Source organism: Anopheles moucheti, chromosome 2 (genome assembly GCF_943734755.1).
Source record: "Anopheles moucheti chromosome 2, idAnoMoucSN_F20_07, whole genome shotgun sequence".
Taxonomy (NCBI): Eukaryota; Metazoa; Arthropoda; class Insecta; order Diptera; family Culicidae; genus Anopheles; species Anopheles moucheti.
Window position 1 is genome coordinate 58824945 of NC_069140.1, and position 18292 is coordinate 58843236.

An 18292-nucleotide genomic window follows, 5' to 3' on the forward strand; every position below is an offset into this window, starting at 1 on the left:
AAAGCGTTCGATGGGCGACTGCGTGTGGTAACCCAGTTTGAATGTAATGTGCGGCATAGGTGCGTGGTTGCGTGATGAAATGCCATTTTCACCAGTCGGGAATCGGTTAATGCTCCATTATTAAGAGCTACGCTGACTAGTTCCAAAGTTGGTTGATCTTTCGCTGCTTTCAAAGTTTTTTGAGAAACATGCAGTGGCACGCACCTTTTAAATGAGCGTATCCAAAGTGCCTTGTTTGGGACAGATTCCGAAATAATAAAAAAAAGTTATGATGAATAAAAAGTAGCAAAAAAAAAGCGTAGATCATCGGCAAGGGGGACAAACCAGATATTTAAATAATTCATACAAGAACACTAGAACCCAATTCCCGTTTTTAGTGTTTCATTGTTTATTTTACTTACGCTTTTATCGAGTCTTATCGTTCTTTTGATGTGTGTCTTTTTTGCAGAAAAACAACGATCGAGAGGGATAGTGAGATCTACAACTACACTGATAGCGGAAAGTGCCGACAAGAAAAATCGGGACCACGCTTGTTGCAAGGAAAAATTTGATGCCTTGAGACTTTAGGCAAAGATCGCGAAGAATAAATCTCACTTATCCTACTTTCCTGCTACCGATAGCCGTGGGCCGTAACATTAGAGCGATATTCGTCGCATGCCTTAACCGATTGGACCAAGTGATCAGAACCAACCGGCCAGGAACACACTTGTAAAACTTCTGACTGAGCACTAGACCCGGAGAATAAGCCAAAAACAAAACAGTGGCGCACGAAAGAGTGGAAGAGTGCCATCTACGAACAGCCAGGCAAAGATTGTCAACCCGCAATTCCCCCAGACCATCCGCAGCGGCATCATCCGCTATGGATGAGGAGCTGGAACGGAAACTATGAGCAATCGTGTGAGGGCTCGAGAGCCCCCAGCGTGGACGCGTCCGAGTGTCATGCCGCGGGCAATGCCGGACACGGGATTTAGTAGCAGCACCAGCCATTGTAGCAGTAGCATCCGAACACCGATTCGGTTGGGCACCAGCATCACTAGCAGCAGTAGTCGAGGCACCAAGATGACCGGCGGCAGGATCCCGCAACCCGCTCGCATGTCCCGCAGGCACCAGCGACCTTCCGGAAGATCGCTTCTTTCACGTCGTTTCCTCGCCAACCACCTGTCCGCTATCGTACCGATCGTTTTGCTGCTGATAGCGTTCTGGAGTGATTTTGCGTATCTGAGCGGTGATACGGATGGTGGTGGAGTGCTCGCCGACGAAGTGACCACCACTCCGCCCGAGGAAACATGGACCACGTCTAGCAACGAGAACGTTGGCACTGGAGAGGCGGCTCCATTCGGTAAGTACGATGCAGTGCCTATTTCCTTACTGCACGGATAACATTTGCTGTCTACGTTACTTGCGCCTTGTGTCCCTCCTACTTCTAGGACAGGAAATGATTAATGATGTGCTGCATCCCACATCTCTAAGCTTTTAGCACCTTAAATCTGTTCCATTTGCTTTCCTTTTTTGTTGCCTGGCGTGTGTGGGCGTCGAGAAATAAGTTATTAGTGAATCGATGCGTTTAGTATCTCCCTCGGGATATTTGATATGATTTATGTGTCGGATACTTTTTTTCCTGCAAAGCTCATGGAAAAAAGGGAATGGACATCGTAAGCGCACAGCGCCCGAAATGTGGGAGAAAATTTATTCCTATCCGAGATTGAATTTGACGTGTGGTCGGTAATCTAATTTCAATTAAACCATGGATATCCCTGTATAGACAACGGTAGTGAAATGCGGAAAATGAGTCAGCTGTTACCACCGCGATAATATCGTTCAGTCGAAAATTGAAGGAACATAACCCGCCAAAACTAATGCATAATTTATGTTGAGCGGTAGGACTGTTTCGTAAAGGATAATCCCTGGCCTGGTCCATGAATTGTGTTTTCGAATCTTCACACTTGCCATCTTCCGCAGCATTAATCAATATTTCGAACGACACTAGCAGAAATTATATACAAGCTGATAGCTTTATCATTCCTACCTGTCATACAAGAAAATAACTAGGACCAGGTCGATTCATCAAGAGGTTGTTTACTCGGAACAAGTCGAATGTTGACACATTGATTCTCCTAATTGCCTATTATATTCCTTTTTTTGGAAAGTGTTACCATTGTGTTAAATAATTCAGGATATGTTAGTTGTCGATTTGAATCATTATTCCAATTAACTTGGAATGGAGAATGTAAGGAAAGTAGGATGAGGAGTACACATAAGTATTATTTAATCACACTTTGTTTCAGCATGAATAGAATTGTTAACAATGTTCCCAGTAATGGTTAATATTATACTCACCACTGTGGATTTGTCCATTCTAAAGAGATGTCCTTTTTGTAAACGAGGGATTGAGTTGTGGTTGGTATCCACGTTTAGGTCCTGACCACCGTAATGAAATTGATGTCCGTTCCTGTACCGGTTTAGCAAAATTGCAGCACCTGGTCATTCCAAATGGTACACTCAACTTTCTACACTAATTTTTGAAAGTAATATATGTTGTATGCTAGTGCTTAATGCTAACAATTACACAAATGTTACAGCAACTTGCTTCACAAAACTCGCAACACAAAATCATCATTTCATTCATCTCTCTGCTTTATGACAGAATGTTAAAATTGTTGCTCCGAAGCAAGCTGAACATTTTTCATTGCAACTTCTATAATTGCTTAAAACTTTGCAAACCTTAAGCCACCATGTGTTTACCATTTTTTTTCCAGTTGCACAGCATGGAAGCAAATAAATCCGTACTGCGTTGTTGAGAGTCGGCAGATGAAGGGAAATTCATTAGAAATATTAAATAATTGCCCATGGACCGCGAGGCGTGAAGGTAACGCCAAGACGGCGAAGCAGCGAATGATTGAAGCGACGTGGGTAGAGAGTTTTCGCGTTTTTCCTCAATTTACCATAAATGTGGCGTAAGCGCACCGCAGCTCGTGTGTCTCGTTCACCCACAGGTGTATGCTTTGGAAGGACATAAATTTTCATCACGATACAAACCGCTTCCCTTGGCGCCATTTCACCACTTGACTGGTTTCGGCATGAGTTCCATGAGTTTGGCATGAGCTCGTGGAATGCATGAGGATCGAAACGGGAGTATTTGCACGGGATTGGCGGGGTGTTGTAATTTAAAATTTTCATTCCCCAAGCGACCAAGTCGTATTACCACCATGCAGTACAGCGGGAAGGCCAAGAGTTTCGGTGCTTCCGAAACACGGGGGTGGTATCGATAAGCCCAAAATCATGGACCGTGAAAATATGCTTTCCCCACAGGAGGCAGCACACGACCACGTTTACTCTCACTAATCCCGCAGAAGAAAAAATATTTTGCAACTTAATTAGACCGATGCTTGATGCAGCAGTAAAGTGTGGCGTCCGAACGACGTCAAAAAGGCTTCGTCAAACATGTGCTGGGAAATAATGCCGGAATCAACGCATCGTGTGCAATCGTTTACGCGAACACTCACCGAAAAAGGTGATAAAAATGTTGTTTTATCGTTTGCGTTTATCGTTTGCTGTCGATTGACGGGGAAGAGTAACCAAATAGCAGCCGTTTGTAATTATGCTTTCCGGTTTATTCTCCAACGAGCAAGGTAAACATAATGTCATCCACCCGTTGGCGATCTAGAGTGAGCTATTTGTTGCACTAGCAATTGCGCCAAATGTCCCAAATTGTGGCAGGGTCTCATATGTGTTGTACAGTTGGGATTGTATTTGCAGATACCCCAGAAAACAGATTGCTCGTAATAGCAACAATCATTGCTATTTGTGCACGCATTGTACTGTGAATTGCCAATCGATTTTAAACTAATAGTGTTATATAACTTCACAATAATGTATGCAGGAGAGAAATTTTGACAGACGCCGCATTCAACACCAACCTAGTTAGGGTTCACTCAAATGGGTTTAATCATTAACTGCATTATGATTCATGGTCATTAGGTTTGGAAGCGGTAAATGGCACGCTAAACGACTGACCGTTGTTTGACAAACTTATGGTAAACCCATTTGGGAACAGATGGTGTGGTTAAACATATTTTCAATTGGTTTAAGCTATTCACGAACGAATTATACACAAATTGACTTAAAAACTGTATAATATATGAAGAATAAGAAATATTTCCGAGTTAAAATTATATTCTTCGAGGTTTAATTTATCTTGCTGGCGTTTTTCGAACGATATTCCCTTTTGTTCGTTAAAATATGTGTACTATTAATATTTGATGAAACAAAAATGAAAACACTTAAAAACAGGAACAAATGCACGCTTTTATCTAAAGCCCTAGCAATACAGGGAGGTACCAGCGAGGAAGGGGATTCATTTTTTATTTTTAGTTAGACACGGGCGATGCTTAACACTTTGCTAGATTGAATTTGCTGCCTTCCGCGAGTAAGCATCCGAAAGGCGGCGAGCATGTGCCCATCTACAGCTGAGGAAACGATATACCATAAAGAGCGCATTCCAAAGTTGAGTTTGAAAGGTTTGAACGCAAACAAAACGTACACAAACGGGAAGTGCCTTTCCCGGTGCGTTATTCCGCGTGCTGTACCGCCAAGCACTGAAAATAAGCACGTGTGTGAGCGAATACTGCCGAGGATTATGTTGCGATATTTTGGCACCTTCGAAACTTAACTAGGACCAAAGGGAATGGTAACACTTCGAGGTGTTGGGATAAAAACCCCGCTCGTGCCGGTCCCCTTATATTCACTCGAGGGTGCTGAACCGATACCGCCTGACCGTTTTTATTTTGTTTTGTTATGCGGATGAAAGGGAAATCTGGAAGGTCCGTAAAGTTAGGTTTCTTGAAAATTCCACAGATTTTCACATGAAGAGCCGAATGGTTCCCATGAAATTTACATGAGATTACAGCTATTGCTTTTGGGGCACGTTTGGTGTTATTCTTATTGTTTCTACCTTTCGTTTTCCATGTTCCCGGGAGATGTGTACCCAACTTCCTTTTTTTTTGTGCATCACGCTATTGGTACGCTTTTAAAGGTGTAAAATATTTAAAACTAAGTACTTTCATTTACCTGCCGTACCCGTTTTAGACGTTTGAACTTTGACGTGCTTTTAGCAAGTTTTGTCGATTTCCTTTTTTTTCCTACGCAAGGTGTAGTTTTTAGCAGCAGCAGCTGCGGCCGGAGATGATTTATTTGCTATAAAACCACAGAAAGTAACCATTTAGCTGGTTTGGTTTACATTTCGGCCTCATTACAGTAGATGGCAGACGTGGTTTAATGATTGTTCAGTTTGTTTTGGTTAATTGGAAGAGTTTCATAACAGGTTCTAGGGATATTTTATTGGGGCAGCTAATGAAGCAGCTAATTGAAGCTACTGAATTGAGGCAAAGCATTGGTTCGGTTAATCGGCTGCTTAACCACGTCGAATGGTGGAAATATGCTCTCGTGAAATGCCGAAAAAAGGTTCGTTTCGTGCATCGACCGTGCACTGTTTGTTCTGGTATTAAAGTTACATTCGAAGCGGATTTGTTTTGAAACTAACATTTGTTTCTCTCTGCTGATCGTTGTTAGTTTCCGAAAGGTAGTCATGCTCATGGTTTATTTCATAGCTATCACTGCTACCGATGCTGTGGGGCCTAGGGATCGAGGGACTTTGAACACTTTCGATGCAGATAATTTGTTTCGATCGTTTACGGCGCTTCTTTGCTGTGTTTAGTTACATGTCCCATCAACTTCTAGCACGGTTGGGTTCGCTCAGTCAATGAATATTTTAATGAAGTCTAGCCGGCTACATAAATTGTGAAGAAAAGGCGCTTTGCTGCTTCATTAATGTTTAATTATATATCTACGCTCTCCTCGGGTGACGCTGTATTCAGGACACTTCTTGCTTCAGGCCGAAATCGTGAACCCTTTCCTTGCTCGGCGGCGAGTAGATTCACGTTGGTTTACATTTATTTTCGATGTTAATGGTGGTTTGATTTATTGCAAGTAGTTCATATCAGCATTATTCAAACGCTAAATGAACCACATACTCATACGAAGGGTTTATTTCCATGCATTACTTAATCACATCTGCTATAACAACACTTTTCCGATGCAATTTTTAATCCTTGATCCCACCATATTTAGCTTTGCCTTATCTCATGCTCTTTGTAGTATTATTTGGATTCATATGGAATGGTGGAAAGATACAATGAACATAGTGTGAAAAGATCCTTGCTTGTGGTTTGTGTGCATCTGGATACTTTTCGTTAAAGGTAGAAGAAGCCGTCATCGTACCGATATTTGAAGATAGAATGTAGGAGTAAAACAGTTGCTAACAGTTATCTTACCGCCCAGGTGGTTGATATTCATGTTGCTAACCACCGAGAAGGTGCACACTAGCACGTGCTTTAAATGCATAGAATCTAGCATATCGTGCTTGATACGTTGGAAGCTATGACCACAACTAAGGAACACCCACGTGCTTCACCATTGTGCATAAATAACAGTACTTCAGCATTCTTAGTAGATGTATGAGCTGTTCTATTCCATTTTAATCCTCTTTGCATAATGAACGAAATCACTCGAAATGGATACAACGGTAAACGAATACTTAATAACTCATTTGAGCATCCAAAAGCACCGAACTAAAGCTGTTGTTTCCTGTTATATTATATTGCAATCCTTTAAGTAATGATTGATAATCGATATTTATAAATAACATGCAGATAATATTGAACCTAATTGTACTTAAAAATAATATTTTTTTCTCTGACCATAGATAACGATAGCGTTATTGTAGTAGCAGATTTATAATTAGAGTGTAAATCTGCATGATTTTGTTTCGGCAAATGGAGGCGCCTTGTAGCTCACAGTTCAGAATGGTTTTTCTGAAGGGCTATTTTTTAACTTAATGCTTCAGATTAGTTTCTACCATGTTAAAATATACTAATTAATGCATATATGAGAAAAGCAAAGCTCTAGTTAAGTAAACAGAAATTTTTTGCACATCTTTGTTTAAATTTAATTTAATTATGTTAAATTAACAAATATAGTATTCAATGTGTATTTTATGCACTTTGTGGTGTTTCTTTTATTGAAAATTGAATTTTTTCTATTCATTACAGATGCGTCATCCCGTGGTAGCAAAAAGTTTGGTGATAAATGCGAGAGCACCACTGAGTGTGGCTTCGCCGGATCGTTCTGCGATCCGAAGAAGCATACATGTCAGTGTACTGTCGATTTACCAGCAACCAACCATATTGACAAATGCGGCAAAAGTAAGTACAATTGCAAATTATTAAGATACTAAGTTATAAATTAATTGCTTCTTGTTGTTGTGCTAAGTGATACATCTATGGTGAAAGGTATCGTTAGTGTGAGCTGATTACGATTATTTCCAGTAGCGTACATTACATAAATGCACATTGTACTCATGTGATATTAAAAGCATGGTATAAATTTCAGTGTTCATTGAACTTTTTTATTATGTTATTTAAGAAAGACATCATTTTCGTTCAACAGCAACAAAATTCGACAGTCACAAAGACTGATTTGCAAAACGCTAAAGAGAAATATGTAAATGCAGAGTAAACTGTAACGTCATGCTGTTTGAAAAGAGATTTTTTTTCCTATCCGTTACCATGATCTTTTTTCTGCTACTAACTACCATTATCGTCGAATGGTACGAGTTTTAGCTCGCCTGTCGGATGCTGCTGTGCCACAAATGCATCCTTCCTGCTTCATTCATCATTACTGAAAGCTGTCTAGTGATAAAATAGACATGCCTTACTTTTGTTCCGACGGCCTTGGATGGACACGTAAGGAAAAGTGCTTCCCGATCGACGTATTATCAGCCATTTTATCCTATTGATTGTATCTGTGTGGTGGTTTCGAGCGGTTTATCCATAATCGTTTCCAGCGCGATTCAATTTACATCTTGTGTGTTTTTCTGCTCGATGGTGTTATGCACCGGCAATTTATACATGTTCGATTACAATCTACATGTTAGTGATGCGTCTTTCCTTTGTATGCTGTCAATGTGGTAGGTATGCCTGTCAGACACAACGTTACCCACAATCTGTAAAATGCTGGTGCGCATTTGGATATTGGCATGAAAGTGGGGCAGATAAATCTGGCCACAGTTGTGAGTAGTGTCAACCAACAATAAATGCTTTATCGGGAACCTTGGGAATTTTCCTTTTATGCACATTCTGACGCAGAGTGTCGTTTAAAAAGATAATATAGTTCCGAAAGGAAAAAGGCTTCACTGATTTTTTCAGCGATCTTTTATTATTGTTAACGTTAGTCATTCACATTGACAATGTTCTTAATTTTTAATATTAAATTATAGCATATGTTGCAGAATTTATTTTGTTGATGTAATTCGTTAATCATAATTTTGACGTGAAATACTAAAACATACAATTGAATGCTTTAAAATAGGCTTATATAATTCAGTTGTTGTGGTTGATGAGCGACGATGTCACTCCTTCCCGTTCTTTTAAATTTTCAATGGTGCTCGTTCATCATACACGCCCATGTGTCACATACAAGCGTACAAAACTGACAAATCCCTGTTGGAAAATGAAAATTGTGCCATCGCATATTAAACATGCACATGACCGCTACGTATGGAAGCACCACACATCCGGTGTGTGATAAATATTGCAATTTTCTGGTTGGTACAAGCGACCGCTAGCATGTGGAAAATGGTAGGAAATGCAAAAATAACTACCGATTATCCAATTCCGGGAATATTCTGCACCTCCATGTAGATCACGATTGCGCAATCTGTGGCATGAATCGTTTAATGGTATCAAAATTATGGGGATTTATTTTGGTAACAATACTAAGCATGTCCATTTGGTGAAAAATATTAGTTAACACCAAGATTTACATAAACACTCGTGCATAAATCGCGCGTGTTTATTTAATTTATAAAATGAAGAACATAAAGAAAAATATATATTATAAATTTATAACATAAAAGAAACGACCATCCCGAATTAAAAAATTAAAAATTAAAAGGTGCCGAAATTTGAAACTTGGCTTAGCAAATGCTTAATGAAAAAGATCAATCATTTCACCTTTGACAAAGGCTGGAAATTGAGCTTTTCCGCGCTTGTTTCCATTACTTCACTTGGATGGTTACGCTAGTCAATGGGTCAACGTCAAATGTTATTGACACGAGACAAGATTATCAGAAGCTAATTAACTTGTCTTACTTCCTTTACCTTTCGCAACAAGGGAAATGTAACGCTGAACAGAAATGGAAGGTTGCTAAATTGCGGGCTTTGTTTGTGGTTGACCGACAGTGTTCCAAAACCGGAGTCACCCTCGAGAAGCGGAGACCACTGGCTTTTGGTTTGGTAAAAGATACTTTAACGTCCGCACGATTAAACTATCGTGATACCGATGTCGTGACATCGATCGCTATCGGTGTTGGAAATGTTTCTTTTTCCACCCTAGCTTACTTTACATATTCGTTAGTAAGTGAACGGGCCGGCCGGCAGTCTGTAGCAGCAGCAACATAAAGGTTTGGTACAATATATTCCTACCGGATAGAAGGATTCATCATGTCAATCGATTTTGGCATTTGAATAAACCATGTTACTTTCCAACCGTGTTCATTGTTTTGGTTGTGTATGAATTGATTCGTTTAAAAATCGCTCCAAAATAAATTACCTTTTTTCACTCAATACCGTAATTACAGCAACGTGCATGCAAAGAGGGCAAGACACAAAAATGTGCTTCAGAGAATAATGTGTTATTTCAAATTGGTGAGCGGTTGTAAAAGGAACATACTTAATTTAAAATCACTTTTGAGAGAAGAAAGGACTGTAGTGAAATGCTTAATTGTGTAAAGATTTAATATTCTGTTTAATAAATCCAATGTTTTTATGTGTTCAATATGTCGATAATAAGAGCAACTTATTAAAATCCGCTGCAAGTTTTCACATAAACTTAAAATTAACCGCTCGCATACGAAAATTGCTTTCTTCAGACTGGTTTAGTGTAATAATTTAGGAGGTTGATTATAGCTACCCGAATGTTAACTATGCTATAGATTAAATCAAGCGTCTTACGATGTACAAAGCAATCGGGACCAAAAAAAAAGAGAACACAGCATGAGAAGAGCAAAAACTCTCTCACTCTTGCAGCGGATGAGGGAACACAGCAAGCCACTGAGGGACAACACAGCAAAATGAATGGTTGACTTGAGGTTGCGTGTTCAAAATCAGATTCCATACGGCAGGAGGCAAAGTAAACAATTGTGTAAACAAGCAGGAACTGTGCGGGACATTTTCCCAAAAGTGTCCCTCGTAGCATATTTCACCCATCGGAAGGTTCCTGGAAGACAAAGGGGTGGTGGATCGAAAAGCTCCTTTGAGATAAACTTAAATAAACCTCCATATGAATTGTTACGGAGTGGCGCACACATCCCTGCCAAGTGATAACAAGGGCCAAGACAACGAGATATTAGATTTGGCGCATTGTTGACATAACACTTTGTAAATTTCGCAAAAATTGCCAACGCAGACGAGATTCGTTAAAATTTGCAGCAGATACATTAGATGATCCGACATATTTTTTGTTACAAAGGACGGACGTACTTTTGTCCCAGTTGTGCTAACATTTCTTTCCGCTTTTATTCAGAACGACAAGTGAACGAAACATGCTTCTTCAGTGAGCAATGCGAAGCCATGACGGAACAAACGGAATGTCGTGACGGACGGTGTATCTGCCTTTTTGAGATGAACGCTTTCTTCAAACCGGATGGCAGCGTCGAATGTCGAGGTAGGATGTTACAGTGCTCTTTAGTATGATTCGAATGAATGAATTGTTTCACCAATTTTTAACACCGTTTTCCTTCTTTTTCGTTTCGGACATCTTTCAGCCCCGATCAATAAGCCGATAGAGCCGGAAAAATACATCGATCCAGCAATGATTGGTGTGCTAGTGGCAATGGCAGTCATGTTCATCATCATTTGCGTAGTCCTTCGCTTATTCAGCAAGTAAGTGTTTTTTTTTTGCTCAAACAAATGTTCCTATCCATTATGCGTATTCCCGTTGTTGGTTACACCTTCTTGGCCCTGCTCTTCTACCAACGTGCGAAAGAAACCGTCCGGAATTTGGAGTAGCTTTTGGGGAGTATCAAACTCTACCATTTGACCAGCATCTATAACTAGTACTCGATCATTGTCCAAAATGGTGTGCAAGCGGTGTGCTATCGTCAGCACGGTGCAATCATGAAACTGCGTCCTTATTGTACGTTGAATAAGTGTGTCCGTTCTGAAAGAATGGCTAATTAAGCGATGAAACTTGATTTGCTTTTTGCTGAACCTACTTGGGATCCACGCTGGCCGTCGCCTCGTCGAGTATCAATATTTTACTGCCCTTCAGGATCGCCCTAGCCAAACAGAGCAATTGCCGTTGGCCAGCGCTCAAATTGGTGCCTCCTTCCGCCATCTTCGTATTTAAGCCTCCGGCAAGTGCGGTTATAGTGGTTTTTAATTCAACCTGTTCGATTTGGACCGGTTTGGGAATTGTTAAGCAGTAGCCAGCAGTTAACCCGCGCGGTGCGGAATATTCATTTGAAAGATAAACAAAATAAAAGTACGATATAAAATGAACCCGAAAAATGGTGCGCCCAGTTGCGAGAAGCACTGTGCACCCGGTGCGGGTATGAAAAAAATGTGCTAAACGTTCAAATTGGTGAAGAAATGTGTTACGATTAAATATTCAACCTCCGGTGGCTTACCTGCTCGAGTGCTTTCCACAGCCGCTCATCTGGCGTCCGCTCGTCCGGGTCTAAATTGCTTCGCAAACTGCCTGAGAATATGACCGGATCCTGGGGAATTATCGAGATGCGGCCACGACACTGCCGCAGCGGCACCGAACCGATATTGATTCCGTCAATCTCGATGATACCATCGCCGGCGTGCAACGGTGTTAGACGAAAGAGTGCCTGAATTATTGAGGACTTGCCAGCGCCGGTACGCCCAACGATTCCAACATGCTCCTACGCACGGTTTCACCCAACCCAGCAGTGGTAGTTGTAGCAGGTGGTTGGTCACCAGCGTCGAAACAGTTACCGGAAAGAAAGCACATGACCAGTGATGAAATGACGGTTCTTTTATTTCCGATACCCTTCGTCATAATGGAGCTGTCTTTTTTGCGTAAAATGCTCTCAAATTGAGATGCAGAAAAAAATTGATAAGGGTACGAACGGGGACGAAGCACAGAATTGATGTGAATTTTATTTTAAGCAAACCTCACACCTAAAACCTGAATCATTTCAGGCCCATGGTGGGGCAAAGAACAAAAGAGAAGGTAAACGATCGTTGATGACGTCTCGAAATGGATCATGCAGCGGAGGTGGAGATATGGGGGTTAGTAAAAATCGAAACGAACCGAAGATTCGACAGATATGGCTATAATTTAATCAACCAAAGATAAACCGAGTCAATTCGGGCCAATCACACGCGTCGCCCATTTCCGTACGAGTTGTACGTACGTGTTTTTCAATTATAAATCAAAGGCATTCCAAGGACAACAGCACACCTCCGTGCAAAAATTATCTTTCGCACGCATGGGTTAGTGTTTTAAACTATTCAGGATATTGCCTCGCTTTTATATCACCCATCACAGCGCTTGAAGCATTCCATGTCCTTTGGCGACGCAAAAGTGCCCGAATCGGTGCGCACGTAAAACAGTAAAACCTATTTTTGTGGCTGGTTTCCATTCGCCCGAAAGAACTTTGGTGCTGGAGTGGCTAAATGGGGAACCGTAGGCCATTGTGCGGGTTTGTACCCAACTCATGGCGAATCGATTGCTTAACCGGGTGTGACGCTTACCTTGGGTTTTATGTCGAAACTCAGCCGCTTCAGGACTGGGTCCGAGGTGGGCGAGTAGCGTAGATAAACTTCGCGGAAAGTTATGGTGGGATTTTCGGGCCACGCTTCACTGCGTTCGGTTGTTTGGACACCCGGTGCCAAGTCCGTTTCTGGTACGAGCTGGGCGTATTCTAGCACGCGCTCCACCGATGTCATTTGATTTTCCAGCTCGGCCGTTTGTCGGATGCCCCAGTTGCACATTCCAATGAGGTTGAGCACCTGCGTTATGGCCAGTCCGACGTTACCGCTAATGATGTCTAGAGCGGCGGTGCAACATACACGTGGTGGGTTTTAGACAACTACACCCCAACTGCACTCAGTGAGGGAAACTTTGCTTCTTCGATTACTCACCATTCCCAATCACCAGAAAACTCAGAACAACTGACGCAATGTACAGCAGACAAATGACGTCCAACCAGAAGGCGAACCCTCGAGTCGTGGCACCAAACAGAAACGCTGCCGATGTGTTAAGATCCTGATACCGGTGGAATGTATCTTCGAGAAAGCGTTCCGCCCCGAATGCTCGTATCGTGGCCAAACCATCGATCGTTGCATTGGTATGCGTGAATACTGGGCTGCGAGCTAGTTGGGAGAAATTGAACGAATAAAACGCACGTTGGTCGTTGATGGAAAGCTCACTTTACCTTCGATCGAAACCACTTACTGATGGCCTCAACACGCTTCACATTTCTTGCCGTTTTCAGGAATACGAACCGCAGCAGATAAAATATAACTCCCATGATCGCGGTTGGTATCAGTAGCCAATAGTTAGCCAACGCTACTATCACTATTATGCCGGAAAGCTCTAGGAAGAACTGCAAACATATTGGTAGCTTAGTCAAACGACGTGCAAACTGAATTCCGTACTGTTAAGGCCACTTACGTAAAGACTGTCGATCATGACGATGGGTAGGCTGGTATCGACTAGCCCGATATCTTTCGAGAACCGATTCATTACTCTACCGGAAGGATTCTGATGGAAGAAAAGCATGGCGGTTCGCGACACTCCACTGTACAGTGCGGCATGTAGATTTAGCGATGCTTTAAGACACATTTCGAAGAAGGCAAAAGAATTGGCTGTCAACAGGATGGTGATGATAATTGCCCCGGCATAGAACAATACATGATCGTCCGTCGTCCAGCGTGCCTCAAGCGTGTTGGCAAACGTTTCCTCCCAATCCACCCTGAAAACGGAGAATGCTGATCGCTTGAACTGCGTACATTTTGGTTTGCCAACTATTCGCACTCACCACACGAACACGAAGTAGTCCGTTCCTGAGCAAGCGACTTGGAAACCTATCATTAGCAATGCCGTAAACGAGACGAATGCAATACTATTGACAGACTTCAAAAATTCTAAATATATTTTAAGCTGGACATTGCCATCTTCCTGGCCTTCGTTCTCTTTACGCTCGGATGGTAGCGACTGTTCTTGACTCTTGCTGGATACATCTGGGCCATCTTCCCTTCTGCGCTTAGGAGTTTGTTCTTCTGCTGGCAGTTGATGGTGCGATAAATCGTTCAAATGGAAGGTTTTGGACAACTCCTTGCCATAGTTTCCTTGCGCAGCGATTCGGCCCTCCTCCACCATGATAATGTGCTCCACCTGGTTGATGTATTTCAATTGATGTGTCACCAATATGCAGAGCTTTCCGTGCAGAAAATTGCGTATAGCATGCTCGAAAATAACATTCGCCACATGGGCATCGACGGCGGAAAGTGGATCGTCCAGAAGATAGATATCCGCCGAACGATACAATGCACGAGCGAGATTGATTCTGGCTTTCTGTCCGCCGCTCAAGCTATATCCTCGTTCACCAACCATGGTCTGATCACCGTGTGGCCAGATTTCGATATCGTGTTCCAATGCACACACGCTTAGTACGGTGCGATATCGTTTTTCATCGTACGGTTCTAGGAAGATGACGTTCTGCTTGATCGTTCCCTCGAACAGCCAAGGGTTTTGCGGGCAATAGCTGATGGTACCGTTCACGGTGACTTGTCCTTTGGTAGCGCATTGTTCCCCAATGATCATATTCAACAGTGTTGATTTGCCGGCACCAATCGACCCTATTATCGCTACCGTACGGTGATTCGTTGCATCTACTCTGAAGGATATGTCTTGGAGCGAGAAATGTGAGTTTGGCCAAGTGCTGTACGCTGCAGTAAACTCGACAAACGGATCTCCACTTGAGCGTTGGTTAAGATGTCCTTGTTTTTGGTGTGCCTTCTGTACGCTCGTCTGAAGAAGAAACTCCTGTATTCGCTTTAAGGAGATCCAACCTTCGGCGGCGGACGTTACAGCAAGCGGCCAAAACTCGACCATCGAATGATGAATCACGCTGAAGAATGAAATCAACATATACACGCGTCGTGCTGTCAGGGCATTGTCGAAATACACGTACGCGACCAGTGTTAGAAAAATGGACACTTTCGGAACAATGCGGAGCGCGAACAGGACCGATTTGATGATCGCACTGCCCCGCAATGCTGTCACCTCTTTGCTTCGCAGTTTGCGCATCATTTGCTCGAAAGGTAGCTCCCATACGTACATCTTAATGACCTGAATGCCGTGAATGATTTCATTCGTCAGACGTACCCGCTCGTCTGTCGCCAACGCCGCCCTCATTCGAAAACCAGCCGATTTTTTGCCAAACCAGGCTTGAATTGGTATGAACAGCAGTAAAAACCCTATCCCAATCATTCCGGCCGGTCCTATTTCACGGTACACAAATACGGCAACAATCACAAGCTCCACAGGCCCTTTCCAGAGATCGTGGAAGAAGATAACCGCGTAATCGAACCGACTCACATCGTTTGCCATCAAATTGATGACCGTTCCAGACAAACCGTCGGTGGTGTTACTCAATTTAAGTATCTATAAGAGAGAGAGGATGGTTATCTACGGATGTGCTTTTAGCGCAGAATTTGCAACATTGCGCGGTATCGCTTTACCTTACGATAGATCATTGCACAGCAACCGATACGAATCTTCATGCCTACTTGCAGCAGATACAGCTGATAACAATGAAATATGGCTAGCGGGGCAAAAACGGTCATAACAATGCCCACCGCATACCCGTAGGCGGCTCCCAACGATGTTGCAGATTCGTCGTCGACTGCTGCAGCCGTTTCGGGACGTAGGGAATCAAAATAAAGGATCAATTGACCAAGCAGGAACGGTTGTCCTATTCTGAAATTTGAAACTATTATTATAACGCATTGTTTACATACCAAAACAGCAACTGGTTATTATACCACTATTTCTTCTTAAGTCGCGCAGCATATTGTGATCAATACGAAAAATTCCTTATTTCAATGTTTTTCAGTAAGATTATCTTCGAATTCTAATGAGCCATTGCTCTGTTTCAGTTTATCGTGATTCTGTTCGATGCATCAGACAAAACTGAAACGATTATAATGGAAACAGTATTCTTGTTTGGTATCGCTTGGTTTCAATAATTCGTAATAGATGATTCCGTGCGAGTTTCCAAACACTTACACCGCACTAAACCTTCGCGGTAATAATTAGCGGAAATGTAGCAGTGATAATAGGCCTATTTCACGGCGGCATTTACTGTCTTTTACATTCCCGATTCAAGATGGCTCTCGAGAATGAAGGCAAGAGTTATAATTGCATTTTATTAACGCAGACGGTCGTCAACGTCGCAATCGCCTTTTGATAGGTCATTTTGTTTGAATTAAGAAAAAAGCGAAAATTCCCACGAATAGTAATTATTTTTTACAGCTTTTACTATAGAAACATAGAATTAGTTTTAATACTTAATGCAATGATATGGCCACTATTACATGAACAGGATATTTGTATTGAACTGCACGTTGCCGATATTCTCATTGTTTTACAACAGGAACTTAATTGCACATAATAGCACTGTAATGTCCCGAAACGTTATAACAAATCAGCATTAATAGATGAAAAACGGATAAAATTAGCAATCGTTTCAAGCCTTATTCAATCGAACAGTATATTGGTTTGGGAGCGCGTGTCGAAACGTGCGAAATTCCTGTACGCGTGCCGAAGGATAGGTGAAGGCTGGTCCCGAAACCAATGACAATAATAAAACTCATGCCCGAGCGAATATTGCTAAAATTCTGAATTCGAATGCCGTACAATCTCTCCCAAAACAGAAAGTGCGTTCTTGCGTTATTGTAGATGTCTGCTGCATAAATTACACCGGAACGATACTATCACCTCTCTCAAATACACCTTCATGAGATCAATATGAAATTCATAAAAATATATGACAATCGTTCCCGGCAGCAGCATTTGAGCCATTTGATCGCATATCCAAAGGTAGAAGGCGAAATCTTCGCCTTCTAACATCACAACACACAAGTCCCAAATGATGCCTTCGCAGACTGCCGAATCATTCCATGGTTCCGATTTTCACCTTCGTTTCCCTTTGCCACGCGCTTTTGTTCGGTTGGATGAGTTTAAGTATCTCGTTAGCAAACCAAAGCATGCTGTCCATGTCTATATTGGATTATGAAAGACAATGTTTTTCCGGCACAGTGCACAGGTTCCGTTCCGAAACCGCAGGAAGCAAACGAAAACGCAAAACAGCTGCGACATGCGGATGATGAACGCAGGCCTCCAACGCTTACCTGCAGGCCGATTCAATGGAGCTGTAAACAAATCCAAACACCAGTACTCCGACACCGTACATGCGTAATATAGTCCGCAGGAGCCTCCATGGCGCCGACCGTTTGTTTTGCTCTGCTGGCTGTGGCTCACTTTTCGTGTCGTCTTGCGGCTTGCGTTCGTCATCGATCGATGCTGGTTGGGGGGTGTTATGGCGAAACGTTTCCCGTTGCCATTGTTGCTCGAATGATGCACCGATTTGTGCACTGCTGTGCGCTGAAAGGGTGTCATAAATGTCGTTCGGTACGATTTGCCTTCGCACGCCGACTCGAAGCAAGTCAAGGAGCCACCTTATTGTAGGTGCCGTACCCGAATCAAACAATCACGCACAATTTGAAGATTTGTTTTGTTAGAAGCAGAAACCAGAGAAAAGGGGTATCAAACGAATTTAGCACACAAGTTGGAAACTTTCACTGTATAGAGAGCGGTTTACCAGAAAAAGTAACGCGAAACTGCATTGGCGGTAGAGTAGGGATGTATGTTCGCGCCAGGATGTTTGACTTCCGGGCCGTCCCTTTTGGTAGCAGCTTCCATCGGTAAAGATAACACTCTCGCGCCCGAACCGTCCGAAAGCATCCAAACTTTAAAGTGTCCAACAACCGACTGTCGATGGGCGAGCAAATCGGGCGTTACAATTTACAATGTGTCCGTATCGTTTCGGAAGTCTCAGTTACGCGTGATAACGGTTTCGCGAGACATCTCGTACAATGTTTTAACGGCTGAGATCCACTATCAGCATTATCACTCGTAT

At 42.4% G+C, this 18292-nt stretch overlaps 2 protein-coding genes across 2 annotated transcripts; one reads left to right on the top strand and one right to left on the bottom strand.

The window, feature by feature from the left end:
* Positions 1-951: 951 nt before the first annotated feature.
* On the top strand, positions 952-11001 carry LOC128310788 (uncharacterized). Its single transcript, XM_053047509.1, has 4 exons — positions 952-1339; positions 7107-7259; positions 10639-10779; positions 10880-11001. The coding sequence occupies exons 1-4, from the start codon at positions 952-954 to the stop codon at positions 10999-11001; spliced, it is 804 nt and encodes a 267-aa protein (XP_052903469.1).
* A 29-nt stretch (positions 11002-11030) lies between these two features.
* LOC128310797 (ATP-binding cassette sub-family C member 4-like) lies at positions 11031-18075 on the bottom strand. Its single transcript, XM_053047521.1, has 11 exons — positions 17975-18075; positions 17505-17831; positions 15834-16071; positions 14129-15756; positions 13762-14062; positions 13543-13693; positions 13230-13460; positions 12840-13135; positions 11744-12004; positions 11330-11502; positions 11031-11274 (listed from the first exon to the last, which is right to left on the bottom strand). The coding sequence occupies exons 1-11, from the start codon at positions 18073-18075 to the stop codon at positions 11031-11033; spliced, it is 3951 nt and encodes a 1316-aa protein (XP_052903481.1).
* Between the last annotated feature and the right edge of the window lie 217 nt (positions 18076-18292).